Source organism: Chiloscyllium punctatum, chromosome 44 (assembly GCF_047496795.1).
Source record: "Chiloscyllium punctatum isolate Juve2018m chromosome 44, sChiPun1.3, whole genome shotgun sequence".
Classification (NCBI taxonomy): Eukaryota; Metazoa; Chordata; class Chondrichthyes; order Orectolobiformes; family Hemiscylliidae; genus Chiloscyllium; species Chiloscyllium punctatum.
Window position 1 is genome coordinate 21,025,648 of NC_092782.1, and position 17,914 is coordinate 21,043,561.

General features: G+C 43.9%; 1 protein-coding gene across 1 annotated transcript in view; it reads left to right on the forward strand.

Annotated features, from left to right (window-relative positions):
- The window catches only part of LOC140466792 (mitochondrial 10-formyltetrahydrofolate dehydrogenase-like), a 144,819-nt gene that overhangs the window by 54,858 nt on the left and 72,047 nt on the right, over positions 1–17,914 (forward strand). The window contains exon 6 of the mRNA XM_072562431.1: positions 15,634–15,723. Within this exon, the coding sequence (XP_072418532.1) occupies positions 15,634–15,723 (90 nt within the window). The remainder of the gene's footprint in view (positions 1–15,633; positions 15,724–17,914) is intronic.

The following is a 17,914-nucleotide window of genomic DNA, read 5'->3' on the forward strand; positions in this document are numbered from 1 at the left end:
TATCACCCAATTCCTAAGGATCTGTATCCCTGTGCTCCCCACCTACTCATGCATCTGTCCAGAAGCATCTTAAATGAATCTACCGTGCCCGCCTCTACTACCTGTGGCAACGCGTTCAAGGGACCTAACACCCTCTGTGTAAAGTACTTTCCACATGTATCCCCCTTAAACATTTCAACTCTCACCTTGAATATGTGACCTCTTGTTATTGGAGCCCTCACCCTGGGAAAAAGCTTATCTCTATCTATGCTATCCATACCCTTCATGATTTTGTGGACCTCAAACAGGTCCCCCCTCAATCTCCTTTTTTTTCCTAATGAGGCGGCACAATGGCTCAGTGATTAGCACTGCTGCCTCACAGCACCAGGGTCTCAGGTTCCATTCCAGCCTCAGTCAACTGTCTGTGTGGAGTTTGCACTTTCTCCCTGTATCTGTGTGGGTTTCCTCCGCGTGCTTTGGTTTCTTCCCACAGTCCAAAGATGTGCAGGTCAGGTGAATTGGCCATGCTAAATTGCCCATAGTGTTAGATGCAGTACTCAGAGGGAAATGGGTCTGGGTGAGTTACTCTTTGGAGGGTCGGTGTGGACTGGTTGGGCCGAAGGGGTCCACATTGTAAGAAATCTAATCTAAAAAAAATCCTAACCTACTCAACCTCCCTTCATAGCTAGCACCTTCCATACCATGCAACATCCACATAAACCTTCTCTGCACCCTCTCCAAAGCATCCACATCCTTTTGGTAATGTGGCAACCAGCACTGCACACAGTATTCTAAATGCAGCTGAACCAAAGTCTTGTATAATTTTAACATGACCTGCCAGCTCTTATACTCTATGCCCCATCCAATGAAGGCAAGCATAACATTGTCCATTCTATCCACCCGTGCAGGGACCTGAACTCTCAGATCTCTCTGCTCATCAACTTTTCCCAAGGCTCTCCGTTTATAGTATAGTTTTCTCTAGAACTAGACTTTCCAAAATGCATCACCTCACATTTGCCTGGATTGAACTCCATCTGCCACTTCTCTGCCCAACTCTCTAGTCTATCTATATTTTCCTGTATTCTTTGACAGTCCCCTCTACTTTCTGCTACTCCATCAATCTTTGTGTCATCAACAAACTTACTGATCAAACCAGATCATTTATGTATATCACAAGCAACAGTGGCCCCAGCACTGATCCCTGTAGAATACCACTGGTCACCTTTGTCCATTTCGAAAAACTCTCTTCAACTATTACTCGCTGTCTTCTGTTGCTCAACCAATTCTTTATCCACCTAGCTAGAACACCATGTGACTTCACTTTCTTCATTAGTTTACCATGGGGAACCTTATCAAACCTGAAAATGTGTTGCTGGAAAAGCGCAGCAGGTCAGGCAGCATCCAAGGAACAGGAGAATCGACGTTCCGGGCATAAGCCCTTCTTCAGGATTCCTTTTCAGCTCTGATCTCCAGCATCTGCAGTCCTCACTTTCTCCTTGAACCTTATCAAACGCCTTACTAAAGTCCATGTATATGACATCAACAGCTCTTCCTTCATCTATCAACTTGGTCACTTCCTCGAAGAACTCTATTAAGTTGGTAAAGCACGGTATCCCCTGCATAAATCCATGTTGCCTATCATTGATAAGCCCATTCTTTTCCAAATATATATCGATTTTATCCCTCAGTACCTTCTCCAGCAACTTTCCCACCACTGATGTCAGGCTCACTGGTCTGTAGTTACCCGGAATATCCCTACTACCCTTCTTGTATGAGTGGTCAACATTAGCAACCCTGCAGTCCTCTGGCACCTCACCTTTGTTTAATGATGTTACAAAGATATCTGTCAGGGCCCCAGCTATTTCCTCTCTGGCCTCCCTCAGCAACCTGGGATAGATCCCATCTGGTCCTGGGGATTTGTCCACCTTAGCCTACCCAACACATCTTCCCTCCTTATGTCAATGTGATCCAAAGTAAACAAACATCTATCTCTAATCTCAACATTCATCGTGTCCCTGTCCTCAGTGAACACTGATGCAAAGTAATCATTCAGAATCTCACCCATTTTCTCAGATTCGACACGCAACCTTCCTTCCTTATCCTTTAGTGGACCAACCTTTTTTCTAGTTACCCTCTTGCTTCTTTTACGTGAATTAAAAGGCCTAGGGATTTTCCTTAATTCTGCTCACTAGTATTATTTCATGACCCCTTTTAGCCCACTTGATTCCTTGTTTAAGATTGGTCCTACTGTCCCGATATTCCTCCAAAGCCTGTTTTGTTCTTTGCTGCCTGGATCTTATGTACGCTTCCGTTTTCCTCTTGGCTAGTCGGACAATTCCTCCTGTCATCTACGGTTCACAAATCTTGACTTTCCTAACCCTTATTTTCAAAGGGACGTGCCTATCTTGCACTATCTTCAACCTATCTTTGAAAGTCTCCCACATATCAAATGTGAACTTCCCTTCAAATAGTTGCTCCCAATCCACATTTCACAGCTCCTGCCAAATTTGATATAATTGGCCTTGGCCCAGTTTAGTATTCTTCCCTTAGGACCACTCTCATCTTTGTCTACGAGTATTCTAAAGCTTACAGAATTGCGGCCGCTATGCTCAAAGAAATCCACCGCAACTTCTACCACCTGGCCTGATTCATTCCTCAACACCAGGTCCAATATGGCCCCTTCCCTCATCGGACTATTGCCATACTGCTCTAGAACACTTTCCTGGATGCTCCTTACAAATTCTGCTCCATCCAGACCTCTGACACTAAGTGTATCTCAGTCAATGTTGGTAAAGTTAATATCTCCCATCCCCAGCATTCTGTTGCCTCTACATCTTTTCATAATCTGTTTACCCGTTTGTTCTTTTACCTCACACTCACTGGGAGGCCTGTAGTACAGGTCCAACAATGTAACTGCACCCTTCTTATTTCTCAGCTCTACCCATAATGCCTCACTGCTCAAACCCTGCATAGTATTCTCCTTTAGCACAGCCGTGATATCATCTGTGACCAGCAATGCAACTCCTCCCCGCTCCCCTTTCTTCCCTCCCTGTCCTGTCTGAAGCATCTATATCCTTCAACCAACGTCATACTCCCAGGTACCAATTCAAGCCAGAAGGTCATCTGCCTTACCCACTATATGCACTTCAGGCAGTGAGTTCTTTTGTGTCCATCTGCTCTCTGCCTACTCTTCCCTTGGTAATGCTAACTCCATGATCCTTACAGTTTCTAGTTTCCATCTCATTGTCTACTAGTCTTCTCTTCTGGTTCCCAGCCCCCTGCCACATTAGTTTAAAAACTCCCCTAAGGACATGAGTTCTAGTTTGGTTCAGGTATGGACTATCCAATTTGTAATAGTCCCACCTTCCCCAGAACTGGTCCCAATCATCCACAAATCTGAACGCCTTCCTCCTACACCATCCCTCAAGCAACGTATTCATCCTGTCTATTCTTTCATTTCTACCCTGCCTAGCACATGGCACTGGTAGAAATCCTTTGAGGTCCTCCTCTTTAACTTCTCTCCTAGCTTCCTGAATTCTGCTTTCAGGACCTCATCTCGGTTTTTACTTATATCATTGGTGCCTATATGCACCACAACAACTGGCTCTTCACCCTCCCCTTTCATAATGCACTGCAGCCGATCGGCGATACCCCTGACCCGAGCACCTGGGAGGCAACATATCATCCAGGAGTTTTGTTTTCGGCCACAGGACTGCCTATCTGCCCCCCTTACAGTAGAATCCCCTATGACTGTGGCCCTACGAGTCTTTTCCCTGCCTTTCTGAACAGCAGTGCCCACCATGGGGCCATGATCCTGACAAATACTGCCCTCCCCTAGTGAGCCATCTCCCCCAACAGTACCAAAACGGTATATCTGTTTTGGAGGGAGATGACTGCAGGTGACACTTGCACTGCCTTCCCACCCCTTCTCTGCCTTGTGATCACTGTCTTCCTCAGCAATTCTAATCTGTGGTGTGACTAATTTACTAAACATGCTATCCATGACCACCTCAGCATCACGGATGCATCACAGTGAGTCTATCCGCAGCTCCAGAGCCGTCGTGCGGTCAAACACGCGCTGCAGCTGGACACACTTCTTACAAGTGTAAGAGTCAGGAACGTCAGCCACATTCCTACGCTCCCACATCAAGCAAGAGGCACATTGATGAGTCTGAGGTCCCCTGCCATTGTAAGCCTTAGCTTTATATCAACTAACTAAAACCAAACACTGCACTTAATATATGAAAGAAGAGAAAAAAAAACTTACCTTACAGAGTCCCTTTCTTCTGGCTAGAGGAGGGGGTGCGAGAGGGGGATACTACACGTGTAGTATCGGGTTTAGCCGCTGCCCAAATTTATACTAAGTCCTTACCTTCCCGGCAACCTTCTGGTCTCCAGTGTTACTTCCGCTCTGTCTCCCGTACAGGAAAAAGGAGTCAGTGGCTATTTACCCAATTAAAGACCAGCTGGCTCTTGTGTTAGTGTTAAATACCAACCGGACAGAAAACTCTTTAACCTCAATAACCTCTCTGCCAAAACTAAACTGATTACCATAGACGAAGCATTATCTACAGCATACATATGACTACAATGTCGATCCTCTCTCTGCACCAAATATGGAATCCATTCTCAGTGTCTTCGATTCTGCATACAAGAAACTTGGATTGTTCTTGAGTGTTGCCAGAACAAGCCTCATACTCTCTGGAATTAGCCAAAAAGGCCATCATTGATGAGGAGATCCAAAACCAGGTCAGCTTATGCTTTTACAAGTCACAGCAGCGAGTGTTTGACAACAAAGATCTCTGAAAGTCAACAAAAGTCCTAGTTGACAGAACAGTTATCACCACACTTCTAGACAGCAGTGAGACTTGGATTGGGTATAATCGACACTTAAGAACTTCCAGAGACATTGCTAATGCAACACCCTTCAGATTCAATTGGAAGACCATTAGACAATTGCTAATATCTTCCTTAAACTAGTTTGAGAAATATTTAAACATAACTCTTGTAAAACCAACATTGACAAACTGAACACTCAATCCAAATGATTGATAAACATTTACCCATTAGAACCATCTGTCAAATGAGAGAGGGCAAACAAAACATTACAAAGCTGTTGAAATGCAGTGACATTGACATTAAGAACCAGGAGGAACTTGCTACCAGTCATTTAAAATAATGGCAACTTGTCCATGAAGAAACAAAGCAGTATAAAGGAAAGGAAGCAATCCCTGCACTCTTGATCCAACTGCCTCAGGTAGCCAGAAATCTATGAGGTTGCAAATTGGCCTATCCCGTCATCTGAAAACCAAGGCAGAAATTTGTAACCCTGAGTAGAGATTAACCTTGAATCACGGGGTAGCCCATGATGACTATGTTTCTGAGGCTTTGCAGCTTGCAAATTGACACCTGAATTATAACAGCAACTAGTGTGCAAAAGGTTGAAGGTGGCAGGCTAGCATATGGGATCCTAGGATCAATAAGATGTGTATAAAAAGCAGAAAGCAAACTTGTGGAGGGCATTTGTTGCTGCCTCACAGCGCCAGGGACCCGGGTTCAATTCCAACTTCAGGTGACTATTGTGGAGTTTGCACATTCTCCCTGTGTCTGCGTGGGTTTTCCTCCGGGTGCTCCGGTTTTCTCCCACAATCCAAAGATGTGCAGGTCAGGTGACTTGGTCATGCTAAATTGCCCATAGTGTTAGGTGCATTAGTCAGGGTTAAATGTAGGGTAGGGGAATGGGTCTGGCTGGGTTACTCTTTGGAGGGTTAGTGTGGACTTGTTAGGCCAAATGGCCTATTTTCATTCTGCAAGAAATCTTAAAAGAAATTCTGTGGGTTTTAGGAAGGTTTTCAGAATGGCAAGAAATTGAGTGGCTACACGGAAGAGAGATTTAAAATAATGTGGACTGACTGGTGTTTTATATAAACTGGGGATTGTCACGAAAAGATTTAATAGAGGTTTTGATAGAGTAAGTTAAACAAAATCTTCCAACAGCTGAATGATTGATAACAAGAGGGTATATCCTGAGACATCAACAAAAGAATCAATGTCTAATGACGAACCAGAGATCATTGTTTAAGGATAAGGAGTAGGTCAGTTAGGACTGAGATGAGGAGAAATTTCTCCATCCAGAGAAATGGCTCCATCCAGAGCCTGTGGAATTCTTGATCACAGAAAGTGGTTGAGGCCAAATCATTGAATGTTTTCAAGAAGGAGTTAGATATGATTCTTGGGTCTAAAGGGACTAAAGGGTACGGGGCAAAAGTTGAAGCTGGGTACTGAGTGGGATGATCAGCCATGAACATATTAAGTAACGGACCAGGCTTGAAAGGTCTGGCCTACTCCTGTTACTATTTTCTATGTATGAAAAGTCTTTTTTTTGTGTGTGATGTGATGAAGGTTTGGACTGCACTCTGCCTGATTGGCTGGCGGATATCAATTCAGTAGTCACTTTTAAAAAGGAATGAATTATTAAAAGAGAAAAGGTGTTAAGGATATGGTGAAAGAATTGGGGACTAGTTGGATTGGTCTTTGAGATACAGTAAACTAAAGAGCTTCCTTTTATGCTGTACTGTTCTATGAAATCAAAAAGAGCAAAAAGGGGCCATGAGATAGCTTTGGCAAATAGAGCTAAGGAGAATCCAAAGGGATTCTGGAAATACATTAAGGACAAAAGGGTAACTAGGGAGAGAATAGGGCACCTCAAAGGTAGCCTGTGTGTGGAATCACAGGAGGTGGGGGAGATACTAAATAAGTATTTTGCATCAGTATTTACAGTGGAAAAGGACATGGAAGATATAGAATGTAGGGAAATAGATGGTGACACCTTGAAAAATGCCCATATTACAGAGGAGGAGTTGCTGGATGTCTTGAAACGCATAAAAGTGGATAAATCCCTAGGACCTGATCAGGTGTACCCTAGAACTCTGTGGGAAGTTAGCAAAGTGATTGCTAGACCCCTTGCTGAGATATTTGTAACATCGATAGTCACAGGTGAGGTGCCAGAAGACTGGAGGTTGGCTAATGTGGTGCCACTGTTTACGAAATTAGAATGGCACAGTGGCTCAGAGATTAGCACTGCTGTCTTACAGCACCAGGGACTCGGGTTTGATTCCAGCCTAGGGCGACTGTCTGTGTGAAGTTTGCACGTTCTCCGTGAGTTGCTCCGGGTGCTCTGGTTTCCTCCCACAGTGAATTGGTTAGGTGAATTGGCCTTTCTAAATTGCTCATAATGTTCAGGGATATATAGGTTAGGTGCGTTAGTCAGGGGTAAATATAGGGTAGGAGAATGGGTCTGGGTTGGTTACGTTTTGGTGAGTCAATGTGGACTTGTTGGGCCAAATGGCCTGTTTCCACACTGCAGGGATTCTATGAATCTATAAGAAAGGGGTAAGGAAAAGCCACAGAGCTATAGACTGGTGAGCCTGACATCGGTGGTGGGCAACGTGTTGGAGGGATGTATTTGGAAAGGCAAAGACTGATAGGGATAGTCAGCATGGCTTTGTGCGTGGGAAATCATGTCTCACTGACTTGACTGAGTTTTTTGAAGAAGCAATCAAAGAGGATTGATGAGGGCAAAGCGGTAGACATAATCTATGTGGACTTCAGAAAGGCATTTGACAAGGTTCCTCTTGGGAGACTGATTAGCAAGGCTAGATCTCAAGAAATGCAGGGAGAACTAGCCACTTGGATACAGAACTGGCTCAAAGACAGAGGGTGGAGGGTTGTTTTTCAGACTGGAGGCCTGTGACCAGTGGAGTGCACAAGGATCAGTGCTGGGTCCACTGCTTTTTGTCATTTATATAAATGATTTGAATGTGAACATAGGAGGTATAGTTAGTAAGTTTGCAGATGACACCAAAATTGGAGGTGTAGTGGACGACGAAGAAGGTTACCTCAGATTACAGCGGGATCTTGATCAGATGGGCCTATGGGCTGAGGAATGGCAGATGGAGTTTCATTTAGATAAATGTGAGCTGCTGCATTTTGGAAAAGCAAATCTTAGTAGGACTTATACACTTAATGGTAAGGTCCGGGGAATGTTGCTGAACAAAGAGACCTTGGAGTGCAGGTTCATCATTCCTTGAAAGTAGACTCGCAGGTAGATAGGGTGGTGAAGAAGGTATTTGATATGTTTTCCTTTATTGGTCAGAATGTTGGGAGGTCATGTTGCGGCTGTACAGGACATTGGTTAGGCCACTTTTGGAATATTGCGTGCAATTCTGGTCTCCTTCCTAATGGAAGGATGTTGTGAAACTTGAAAAGGTTCAGAAAAGATTTACAAGGATGTTGCCAGGGTTGGAGGATTTGCGCTTTACGGAGAGGCTGAATAGGCTGGGGCTGTTTTCCCTGGAGAGTCGGATGCTGAAGGGTGACCTTATGGAGGTTTAGAAAATCATGAGGAGCATGGATAGGAAAAATAGACCAGGCCTTTTTCCTGGATGGGAGAGTCCAGAGCTGGAGGGCACATAAAAGAGATCTAAAGGGCAACTTCTTCACACACAGCGCAGATCATGTATGGACTGATCTGCCACAGGAAGTGGTGGAGACTGGTACAATTACAGCATTTAAAAGGCATCTGGATGGGTAAATAATAGGAAGGGTTCAGAGGGATATGGGCCAAGTGCTGGCAAATGGGACTAAATTATGTTAGGATATCTAGTTGGACCGAAGGGTCTGTTTCTTTGCTGTATATTTTAAAGACTCCATGATTCTATAGCAACACTTCATTTACTACAAAGTCCTTTCAGACATTTTGAGGTGTTAAAAGGCACTATGTGGGAAAGTCCATATTTTACAATGCAAGAATTTAGAATAATATGCATGAGATCTTCCAGAGATAGTGAAGTATGTTTTTATGTCTTGGTTTCTTGAAAGTAAATAATCATGCTTCCCCTATTAACTGCAAGTCATGGATACCAACAATTTCCACCTTGAATCCATATGAAAGTGTTCAGGCCTCACTTCTGCATAATCTGGATGAATCTTACAGTGCAGAAACACTATGAAACAAAACCTATCATGGTGAACAAGACTGATAACAAAATTTATGCTCATAGTGTACCATTTCTATTGCAATCTCCAATAAGAGCAAATTCAAACTTTCAAAATGTTTGTTTAGCTATTGTAAATGTCTACTGGGCCCCAGTTGTTTCATCTCAGTTCATGCAGTCCAAATGATGATCAATGACCCAAATTCGTGGCAAGATGTTTTGAAATAAACTAGTTGTGAAATAGATTCCTTGATAGCTGCTTTTTATGAACACTGCTCAGATGCTCTGATTGAAGCCAACAGCTGGCAGTAAATACCTTCTTTTCAATACTGCTAACTTTGAGCACTGTGCTTAAGTTACAGCCAGTTCTCGCTGTAAATGTCACTTCAGCATATTCTGAATTAAAGAATGACAGACAACCCATCACTACTTTCAATGCCATCATCCCACAAACTTGAACCCAGACCGGTGTAAAAGTGCTGTCTAGCTCTCACCTTATGATAATTAATTTAAATTTGTATAGTACAAGTTGATGAAGGTGATATAAATCAGTAAACAGTAATAGTTCAACATCATTAATTCTGTTTTTAAATGTAAACTTTCATTACAGGTATGAGCATACATTTTTCTGGATGGAACTGTAAAATTATTGGTCGCTAGAACCCAAACTATGAAAAACTTTTTCATTTCTTGCACAATGGAGGTGTTATTTCTCAAATCCCTCTGCTAAACTCTAAACTCATTTCTGATCTTCAGGATTGTGTAAGATTTGTTGTAATTCTGTAACTGCAGCACTTTCCCCTTGAACATGTTATGTCATGCAGCACTGCATCTCCTTGAGCATGCTAACCTGGCTGTTTCACTGTATTTCGTGGTTGTAGTCATAAAGATCTACAGCACATTTGGACCATTACATCCAGGCCAGATCAAAATCAAGCACTAATCCCTTTTTCCAGCACTTGGCCCAAAATCTTGCATGCCATGGCATTACAAGTGCACATCTGAATACTACTTAAATGTTGGAAGGGATTCTGCCTGTACCGACCTCCAAGCAGAGAGGCAGAGACTTCCAGGTTCCCACCACCCTCTAGGTAAAAAAGGTTTTTCTCCCATCTCCTATAAACCTTCTGCCCCTTTCCTTAAATCTATCTCCCTGGTTATTATCTGTCCATAGAACATTTCAGGGATTTATGTATTTGGACAACAAGATATCTCGGCACATCCACGCTACCAAGAATGTTTCCATTGATTTAGTATTCTGCCTTCCTATTATTCTTCCCAAAGTGAATCACCTCACATTTATCTCCATTTGCCACTTCTCAGCCCAATTCTGCAGTTTATCCAAGTCCCCATGCAACCTGCAGCATTCTTCAACACTGTCCACCACTCCACTGACTTAAGTGTCATCTACAAACTTACTAATCTATCCACCAATGCCTGCATCCAAGTCATTTATAAAAATGACAAACAACAGTGTTCCCAAAACAGATCCTTGTGGCACACCACTAGTAATTGGACTTCAGGCTGAATATTTTCCAACAACCACCACTCGCTGCTTTCTTTCAGAAAGCAAGTTTCTAATCCAAACTGCTAAATCACCCTCAATCCCGTGCCTCTGCATTTTCTCCAAAAGTCTACCATGTGGAACCTTATCAAAAGCTTTACTGAAGTCCACGTTCATCACGTCAACTGCCCTACCCTCAAGCACATGTTTGGTCACCTTCTCAAAAAACTCAATGAGGCAGATACGACCTGCCCTTGACGAAACCATGTTGACTATCTCCAATCAAATTGTTGCTTGCTAGATGGTTATAAATCCTATATCTAATAATCCTTTCCAAAACTATTCCTACAACAGACATAAGGCTCACAGGTCTATAATTACCTAGGTCATCTCTACTGACCTTCTTGCAATCCTCCAGTCATCTGGTACTAAACCTGTAGACAATGATGACTCAAAGATTGAGGCCAAAGGATCCGTCATCTCTTCCCTAACTTCCCAGAGAATCCTTGGATAAATCCGGCCCAGGGGACTTACCTACTTTCACACCTTCTAGAATTGGTTTCACCTCCTCCTTACTAACCTCAATCCTTTCTAGTCTAATAGCCCATGTCTCAGTCTTCTCCTCTACAATATTCTCCTTTTCCTGAGTGAAAACAGATGAGAAATATTCGTTTCGCACCTCTCCAATCTCCACAGGGTCCACACACAACTTCTCACTTCTTTGACTGGGCCTATTCCTACCCTAATCATCCTTTTATTCCTTACATACCTATAGAAAGCCTTAGGGTTCTCCTTTATTTTACCTGCTAAAGACTGCTCAGGTCCCCTCCTTGCTTTTCTTAACTCTCTATTTAAATCCTTCCTAGCTAATCTGTAACTCTCCATCGCCTCATCTGAACCATCTCGTCTCAATGTCGCGTAAGCCTCCCTCTTCCGCTTTTAAGGAGATATAATTTCTTGGGCGGCACGGTAGCACAGTGGTTGGCACTGCTGCCTCACAGCGCCAGAGATCCGGGTTCATTTCCCGCCTCAGTCTGTGTGGAGTTTGCACATTCTCCCTGTGTCTGCGTGGGTTTCCTCCGGGTGCTCCGGTTTCCTCCCACACTCCAAAGATGTGCAGGTCAGGTGAATTGGCCATTCTAAATTGCCCGTAGTGTTAGGTAAGGGGTAGATGTAGGGGTATGGGTGGGTTGCGCTTCGGCGGGGCGGTGTGGACTTGTTGGGCCGAAGGGCCTGTTTCCACACTGTAAGTAATCTAATCTAATCTAATCTAATCTAAACCACGATTCCCTTACCTTATCACTTCCTCCCTGCTTGACAGGGACCTACCTATCAAGGACACGCAGTACCTGTTTCTTAAACCAGCTCCACATTTCGACTGTCCCCATCCCCTGCATTTTATTACCTCATTCTATGCCTCCTAAGTCTTTTTATAATTGCCCTTCCCCATCTATAACTCTTGCCTTGTAGCATGTACCTATTCCTTTACATCGCTATACTAAACGTAACTGAATTATGGTCACTGTCTACAAAGTGCTCACCTACCACTAAATCAAACACCTGGCCTGCTTCATTACCAAGTACCAGATCCAGTATGGCCTCCCCTCTTGCCAGCCCTCCGAATTACTGTGTCAGGAAACCCTCCTGCACACATTGGACAAAAACTGATCCATCCGACATTTCCAGTCAATGTTAAAGTCCTCCATAATGACCAACCTATTCCTTTCGCTCCTACCTAGAATCGTTTTGCCAATCTCCTCCTCCACATCCCTGGAACTTTACGGAGGCCTATAAAAAATTTCCAGCAGTGTGACCTCTCCTCTCCTGTTTCTAACCTCAGCCCATACCACCTCAGGAGACGAGTCCTTGTCAAAAGTTCTTTCAGCCACAGTTATATTGTCCCTGACTAACAAAGCCACACCTCCTCCTTCTTTACCACCTTCCCTGATCTTAATGAAAGATCTAAGCCCAACATCATTCCTGACCCTGCTCTATCCTTGTCTTCGAAATGGCCACAACATCGAAGTCCCAGCTACCTATTGATGCTGCAAGTTCATCTACCTTATTCTGGATTCTCCTGGAAGGGGAAAAGTTTCTTCAGTCTATTGTATCTCTGTCCGTCATAACTTAATACATCTCAGTCATGTTCTCCTTCAATCTCCTCACCTCCAAGTAAACAATCCTGGTTTATCTACTCTTCATAACTCAAACTTTTCAGGCCAGACAGCATCCTGTTAAATCTCCTCTGTGCACTCTCCAGAGCTTTCATACCCCTCCTATAATGTAAATTCCAGAACTGCACACAGTAATCTCGCTGTGGCCTGACAAATGTTTCAAACAGTTCCAAAGTTACTTCCCTGCTATTAAATTCAGTGCTTCAGCTCATAAAGGCAAGTATTCCATATACCTTCTTAACCATTTTATTTGCCTTGGTGCTTCCTCAAGCTCCTTCCATTCATCACATGCTCCCTTACTTTGTTTGTCATGTGCAAGTGCATCACCTCACAGTTATTTCGATTGAATTTCCTTTGCCATTGATCAGCCCACCTGACCAGGTTGTTTATGTCCTCCTGCGATTTAAGGCTATCCTCATAATATACCACCCTATCAATTTTTGTATTGTCTGTGAATTTACTGATCAACTCTCTTACATTAAAGTCTAACACATTCATATAAATTTCAAACAGCAAAGATCCCAGCACTTACCCATGTGGGATCCCCATTAGACACAGATTTCCAGTCGGAAAAACATCCCTCAATCATTATCGTCTGCTTCCTGTCGCTCAGCCAATTGTGGATCCAATTTGCCAAATTTCCTTGGATCCCATGGGCTTTGCTATCAGTCTCCCATATATTGCTACCTTCTCTTCCCCATCTTTGAGCATTCACGCCATCCAAAAAAAGTGTTAACCCAGACATGCCTCCATTTTACCTGTAATATCTAAGGTTACCAGACAATAAATTTACATTAGGTAAAAACAATGACTGCAGATGCTGGAAACCAAATTCTGGATTAGTGGTACTGGAAGAGCACAGCAGTTCAGGCAGCATCCGAGGAGCAGTAAAATCGACGTTTCAGGCAAAAGCCCTTCATCAGGAATAAAGGCAGAGAGCCTGAAGCGTGGAGAGATAAGCTAGAGGAGGGTGGGGGTGGGGAGAAAGTAGCATAGAGTACAATAGGTGAGTGGGGGAGGGGAGGGTGGAGTGGATAGGTGGAAAAGAAGATAGGCAGGTAGGACAAGTCATGGGAACAGTGCTGAGCTGGAAGTCTGGAACTAGGGTGAGGTGGGGGAAGGAGAAATGAGGAAACTGGTGAAGTCCACATTGATGCCCTGGGGTTGAAGTGTTCCGAGGCGGAAGATGAGGTGTTCTTCCTCCAGGCGTCTGGTGGTGAGGGAGCGGCGATGAAGGAGGCCCAGGACCTCCATGTCCTCGGCAGAGTGGGAGGGGGAGTTGAAATGTTGGGCCACGGGGCGGTGTGGGTTGATTGGTGCGGGTGAATCGGAGATGTTCCCTAAAGCGCTCTGCTAGGAGGCGTCCACTCTCCCCAGAGCAACGGATACAATAAATGATATTAGTGGACGTGCAGGTAAAACTTTGATGGATATGGAAGGCTCCTTTAGGGCCTTGGGAGGAGGTGTGGCCGCAGGTTTTGCAGTTCCTGCGGTGGCAGGGGAAGGTGCCAGGATGGGAGGGTGGGTTGTAGGGGGGCGTGGACCTGACCAGGTAGTCACGGAGGGAACGGTCTTTGCGGAAGGCAGTAAGGGGTGGGGAGGGAAATATATCCCTGGTGGTGGGGTCTTTTTGGAGGTGGCGGAAATGTCGGCGGATGATTTGGTTTATGCAAAGGTTGGTAGGGTGGAAGGTGAGCACCAGGGGCATTCTGTCCTTGTTACAGTTGGAGGGGTGGGGTCTGAGGGTGGAGGTGCGGGATTTGGACGAGATGTGTTGGAGGGCATCTTTAACCACGTGGGAAGGTAAATTGCGGTCTCTAAAGAAGGAGGCCATCTGGTGTGTTCTGTGGTGGAACTGGTCCTCCTGGGAGCAGATACGGCGGAGGCAGAGGAATTGGGAATACGGGATGGCATTTTTGCAAGAGGTAGGGTGGGAAGAGGTGTAATCCAGGTAGCTGTGGGAGTCGGTGGGTTTGTAAAAAATATCAGTGTCAAGTTGGTCGTCATTAATGGAGATGGAGAGGTCCAGGAAGGGGAAGGAGGTGACAGACATGGTCCAGGTAAATTTAAGGTCAGGGTGGAATGTGTTGGTGAAGTTGATGAATTGTTCAACCTCCTCGCGGGAGCACCAGGTGGTGCCAATGCAGTCATCAATGTAGCAGAGGAAGAGGTGGGGAGTGGTGCCGGTGTAATTACGGAAGATCAACTGTTCTACGTAGCCAACAAAGAGACTGCTAGGAGGCGTCCATATATGTGCCCATGGCTACCCCTTTGGTCTGGAGGAAGTGGGAGGATTCGAAGGAGGAATTGTTAAGGGTGAGGACCAGTTCGGCCAAACGAATTAGTGTGTCGGTGGAAGGACGAACGATTGCTACTTTCTCCCCACCCCCACCCTCCTCTAGCTTATCTCTCCACACTTTAGGCTTTCTGTCTATATTCCTGATGAAGGGCTTTTGCCCGAAACTTCGATTTTACTGATCCTCGGATGCTGCCTGAACTGCTGTGCTCTTCCAGCACCACTAATCCAGAAAATAAATTTACATTAGTTAGCACTTTTAACAGAGCCTTCTAACTTGCTTCAGTAGAAGGATATCAAATTGAACTAGTTACTGTGTCACGTAAAGAATGATGAACGTAAGCAACCAAATATTTAGGGAAAGTGGATTTTAAAGTGAATCATAAAGGAGCAGAAACAGAAAAGAGATTTAAGCAGAGAATCTTTGAGCTGAGGGCTCAGACAGCATCATATTTTTACCAACATAAGATCACCATCACTTTAATGCCTCCATTTAGTCTCAGCTAGCCCTATTGGCAGAAACTGTAGTAATATTTGGCAATAATATTTGCGTACAAACTAGTTTGACCCCTGGTTGTTTCAATGAAAAGCCTGTTGTTTTCCACAAAGTCTCAGTTAGTAATGGTGTTAAATTAATGCATTATAGAATCTGATTCAATTTCTGTACTAATGTTCTTTCTTCAGATTTCCTGGGATCAGTCAGCAGAAGCCATACACAACTGGATTCGTGGCCATGATAAAGTACCCGGAGCATGGACTCTCCTTGATGGACAAGTACTTGAAGCATCCTTCTTTTCATGTATTTTGATGCAAGCCCTATAACGTGCAACAAAGTTTTACTGCTAAAATTGAATACTTTTAAAAACAAATTTGGATTAATATAATTCTAATCTTGGTGATAGAATTCTGATGCTGAATTTCCCTTTGGTTCAGAAACATTAAGTGAGTCTATTTCCTGATGTCCTATTCTCTACTTCAAAAGGGCACTGATTTTCCACAAAAGTTTGGTCTTCAGTAATCTAGTGAGGGCTGACATTTCCAGTGCTGAGGCAGCCGAATGGCCAGGCTGACAGGATAGAAGCTTCTATTTACAGGGATATCAGCCCAATTCAGTTCGTGGTTGTTAGATCCTCTAGTCCTCATCCTTCACCCGTCATCATTTCACCTCCCTCCTCAGCCTCTCATATCTTCTATGTGACCTCTCATATCTTCTGTGTTTCCTCTATAAAGGCCCCTGCATCCTCCATGTTGCCCAATCGGCCAGTATGCCCACTCACCCTGTATCCATTAGGTATAGATTTAATAATAAAGCAAGTTTTTGAAATGCTCATGAAATTATAAAATCTCCCATTGAAGATTCTATTTGAAAATATAGAGTCATAGAGATGTACAGCATGGAAACAGACCCTTCGGTCCAACCCGTCCATGCCAACCAGATATCCCAAACCAATCTAGTCCCACCTGCCAGCACCTGACCCATATCCCTCCAAACCCTTCCTATTCATATACCCATCCAAATGCCTCTTAAATGTTGCAATTGTACCAGCCTCCACCACTTCCTCTGGCAGCTCATTCCATACATGTACCACCCTCTGTGTGAAAAAGTTGCCCCGTAAGTCTCTTTTATAACTTTCCGCTCTCACCCTAAACCTATGCCCTCTAGTTGTGGACTCCGTCATCTCAGGGAAAAGACTTTGCCTATTTACCCTATCCATGCCCCTCATAATTTTGTAAACCTCTATAAGGTCACCCCTCAGCTTCCGATGCTCCAGGGAAAACAGCTGCAGTCTGTTCAGCCTCTCCCTAAGCTCAAATCCTCCAACCCTGGCAACATCCTTGTAAATCTTTTCTGAACCGTTTCAAGTTTCTCAATATCTTTACGATAGGAAGGAGACCAGAATTGAATGCAGTATTCCAACAGTGGCCTAACCAATGTCCTGTATAGCTACAACATATAATAAAGGAAAGCATACCATACGCCGCCTTCACTATCCTATCTACCTGCGACTCCACTTTCAAGGAGCTATGTACCTGCACTCCAAGGTCTCTTTGTTCAGCAACACTCCCTAGGACCTTACCATTAAGTGTACAAGTCCTGCTAAGATTTGCTTTCCAAAAATGCAGCACCTCGCATTTCTCTGAATTAAGCTCCATCTTCCACTTGTCAGCCCATTGGCCCATCTGGTCAAGATCCTGCTGCAATCTGAGGTAACCCTCTTTGCTGTCCACTACACCTCCAATTTTGGTGACATCTGCAAACTTACTGACTGTACCTCTTATACTCGCATCCAAATCATTTATGTAAATGACAAAAAGTAGAGGACCCAACATCCCTCTTATGATCTCATTAAACTGTTATGGCCGGCACAAATCCCATTTATGAAATCTTTAATCCATTTAACGGCTCTGAATCTTGTCCTAATAACAAATACCACTGAGAAACTACCTCAGAGAAAAATAAACTTATTACAAACTCATAAAACTACCAACCAAACAAAGCAGTTAGTCCCTTCAAGCTGTGCAAAGAGTTCCCTACGGGGATGGGTCCATTAGTGAAGCTTGGAGTTCAGCCATTCATTCACAATGAGGTCCTCTGTTCAGCTAAACATTAGATTGTCTAAACCTTCTTGAAATTTATTACTATCTTCCTCACTGTTCACTGTATATCATATGTCATCTGCACAGATTGTAATTGTATGTTGTATGCAACTTCCTCTCAGAGTCCAAGTCATTAATCATACAAAAATCAGCCATGGACCTGGAAACATTAAAATTTGAAACAGGTGTAGGCAATTTGGTCCTTTTTGCCTTTTAGTTCAATGTGATCACTGTGGAACTCCACTTGAAACAGACTTCCAGTCACAGGAACACTCCTTTACCATCATCCTCTGCATCCTGCCACTCAGCTAATTCTTTATTCAATCTATTAAATCTCCTTAGATCCCATGGACTCTTACCTTTGCTA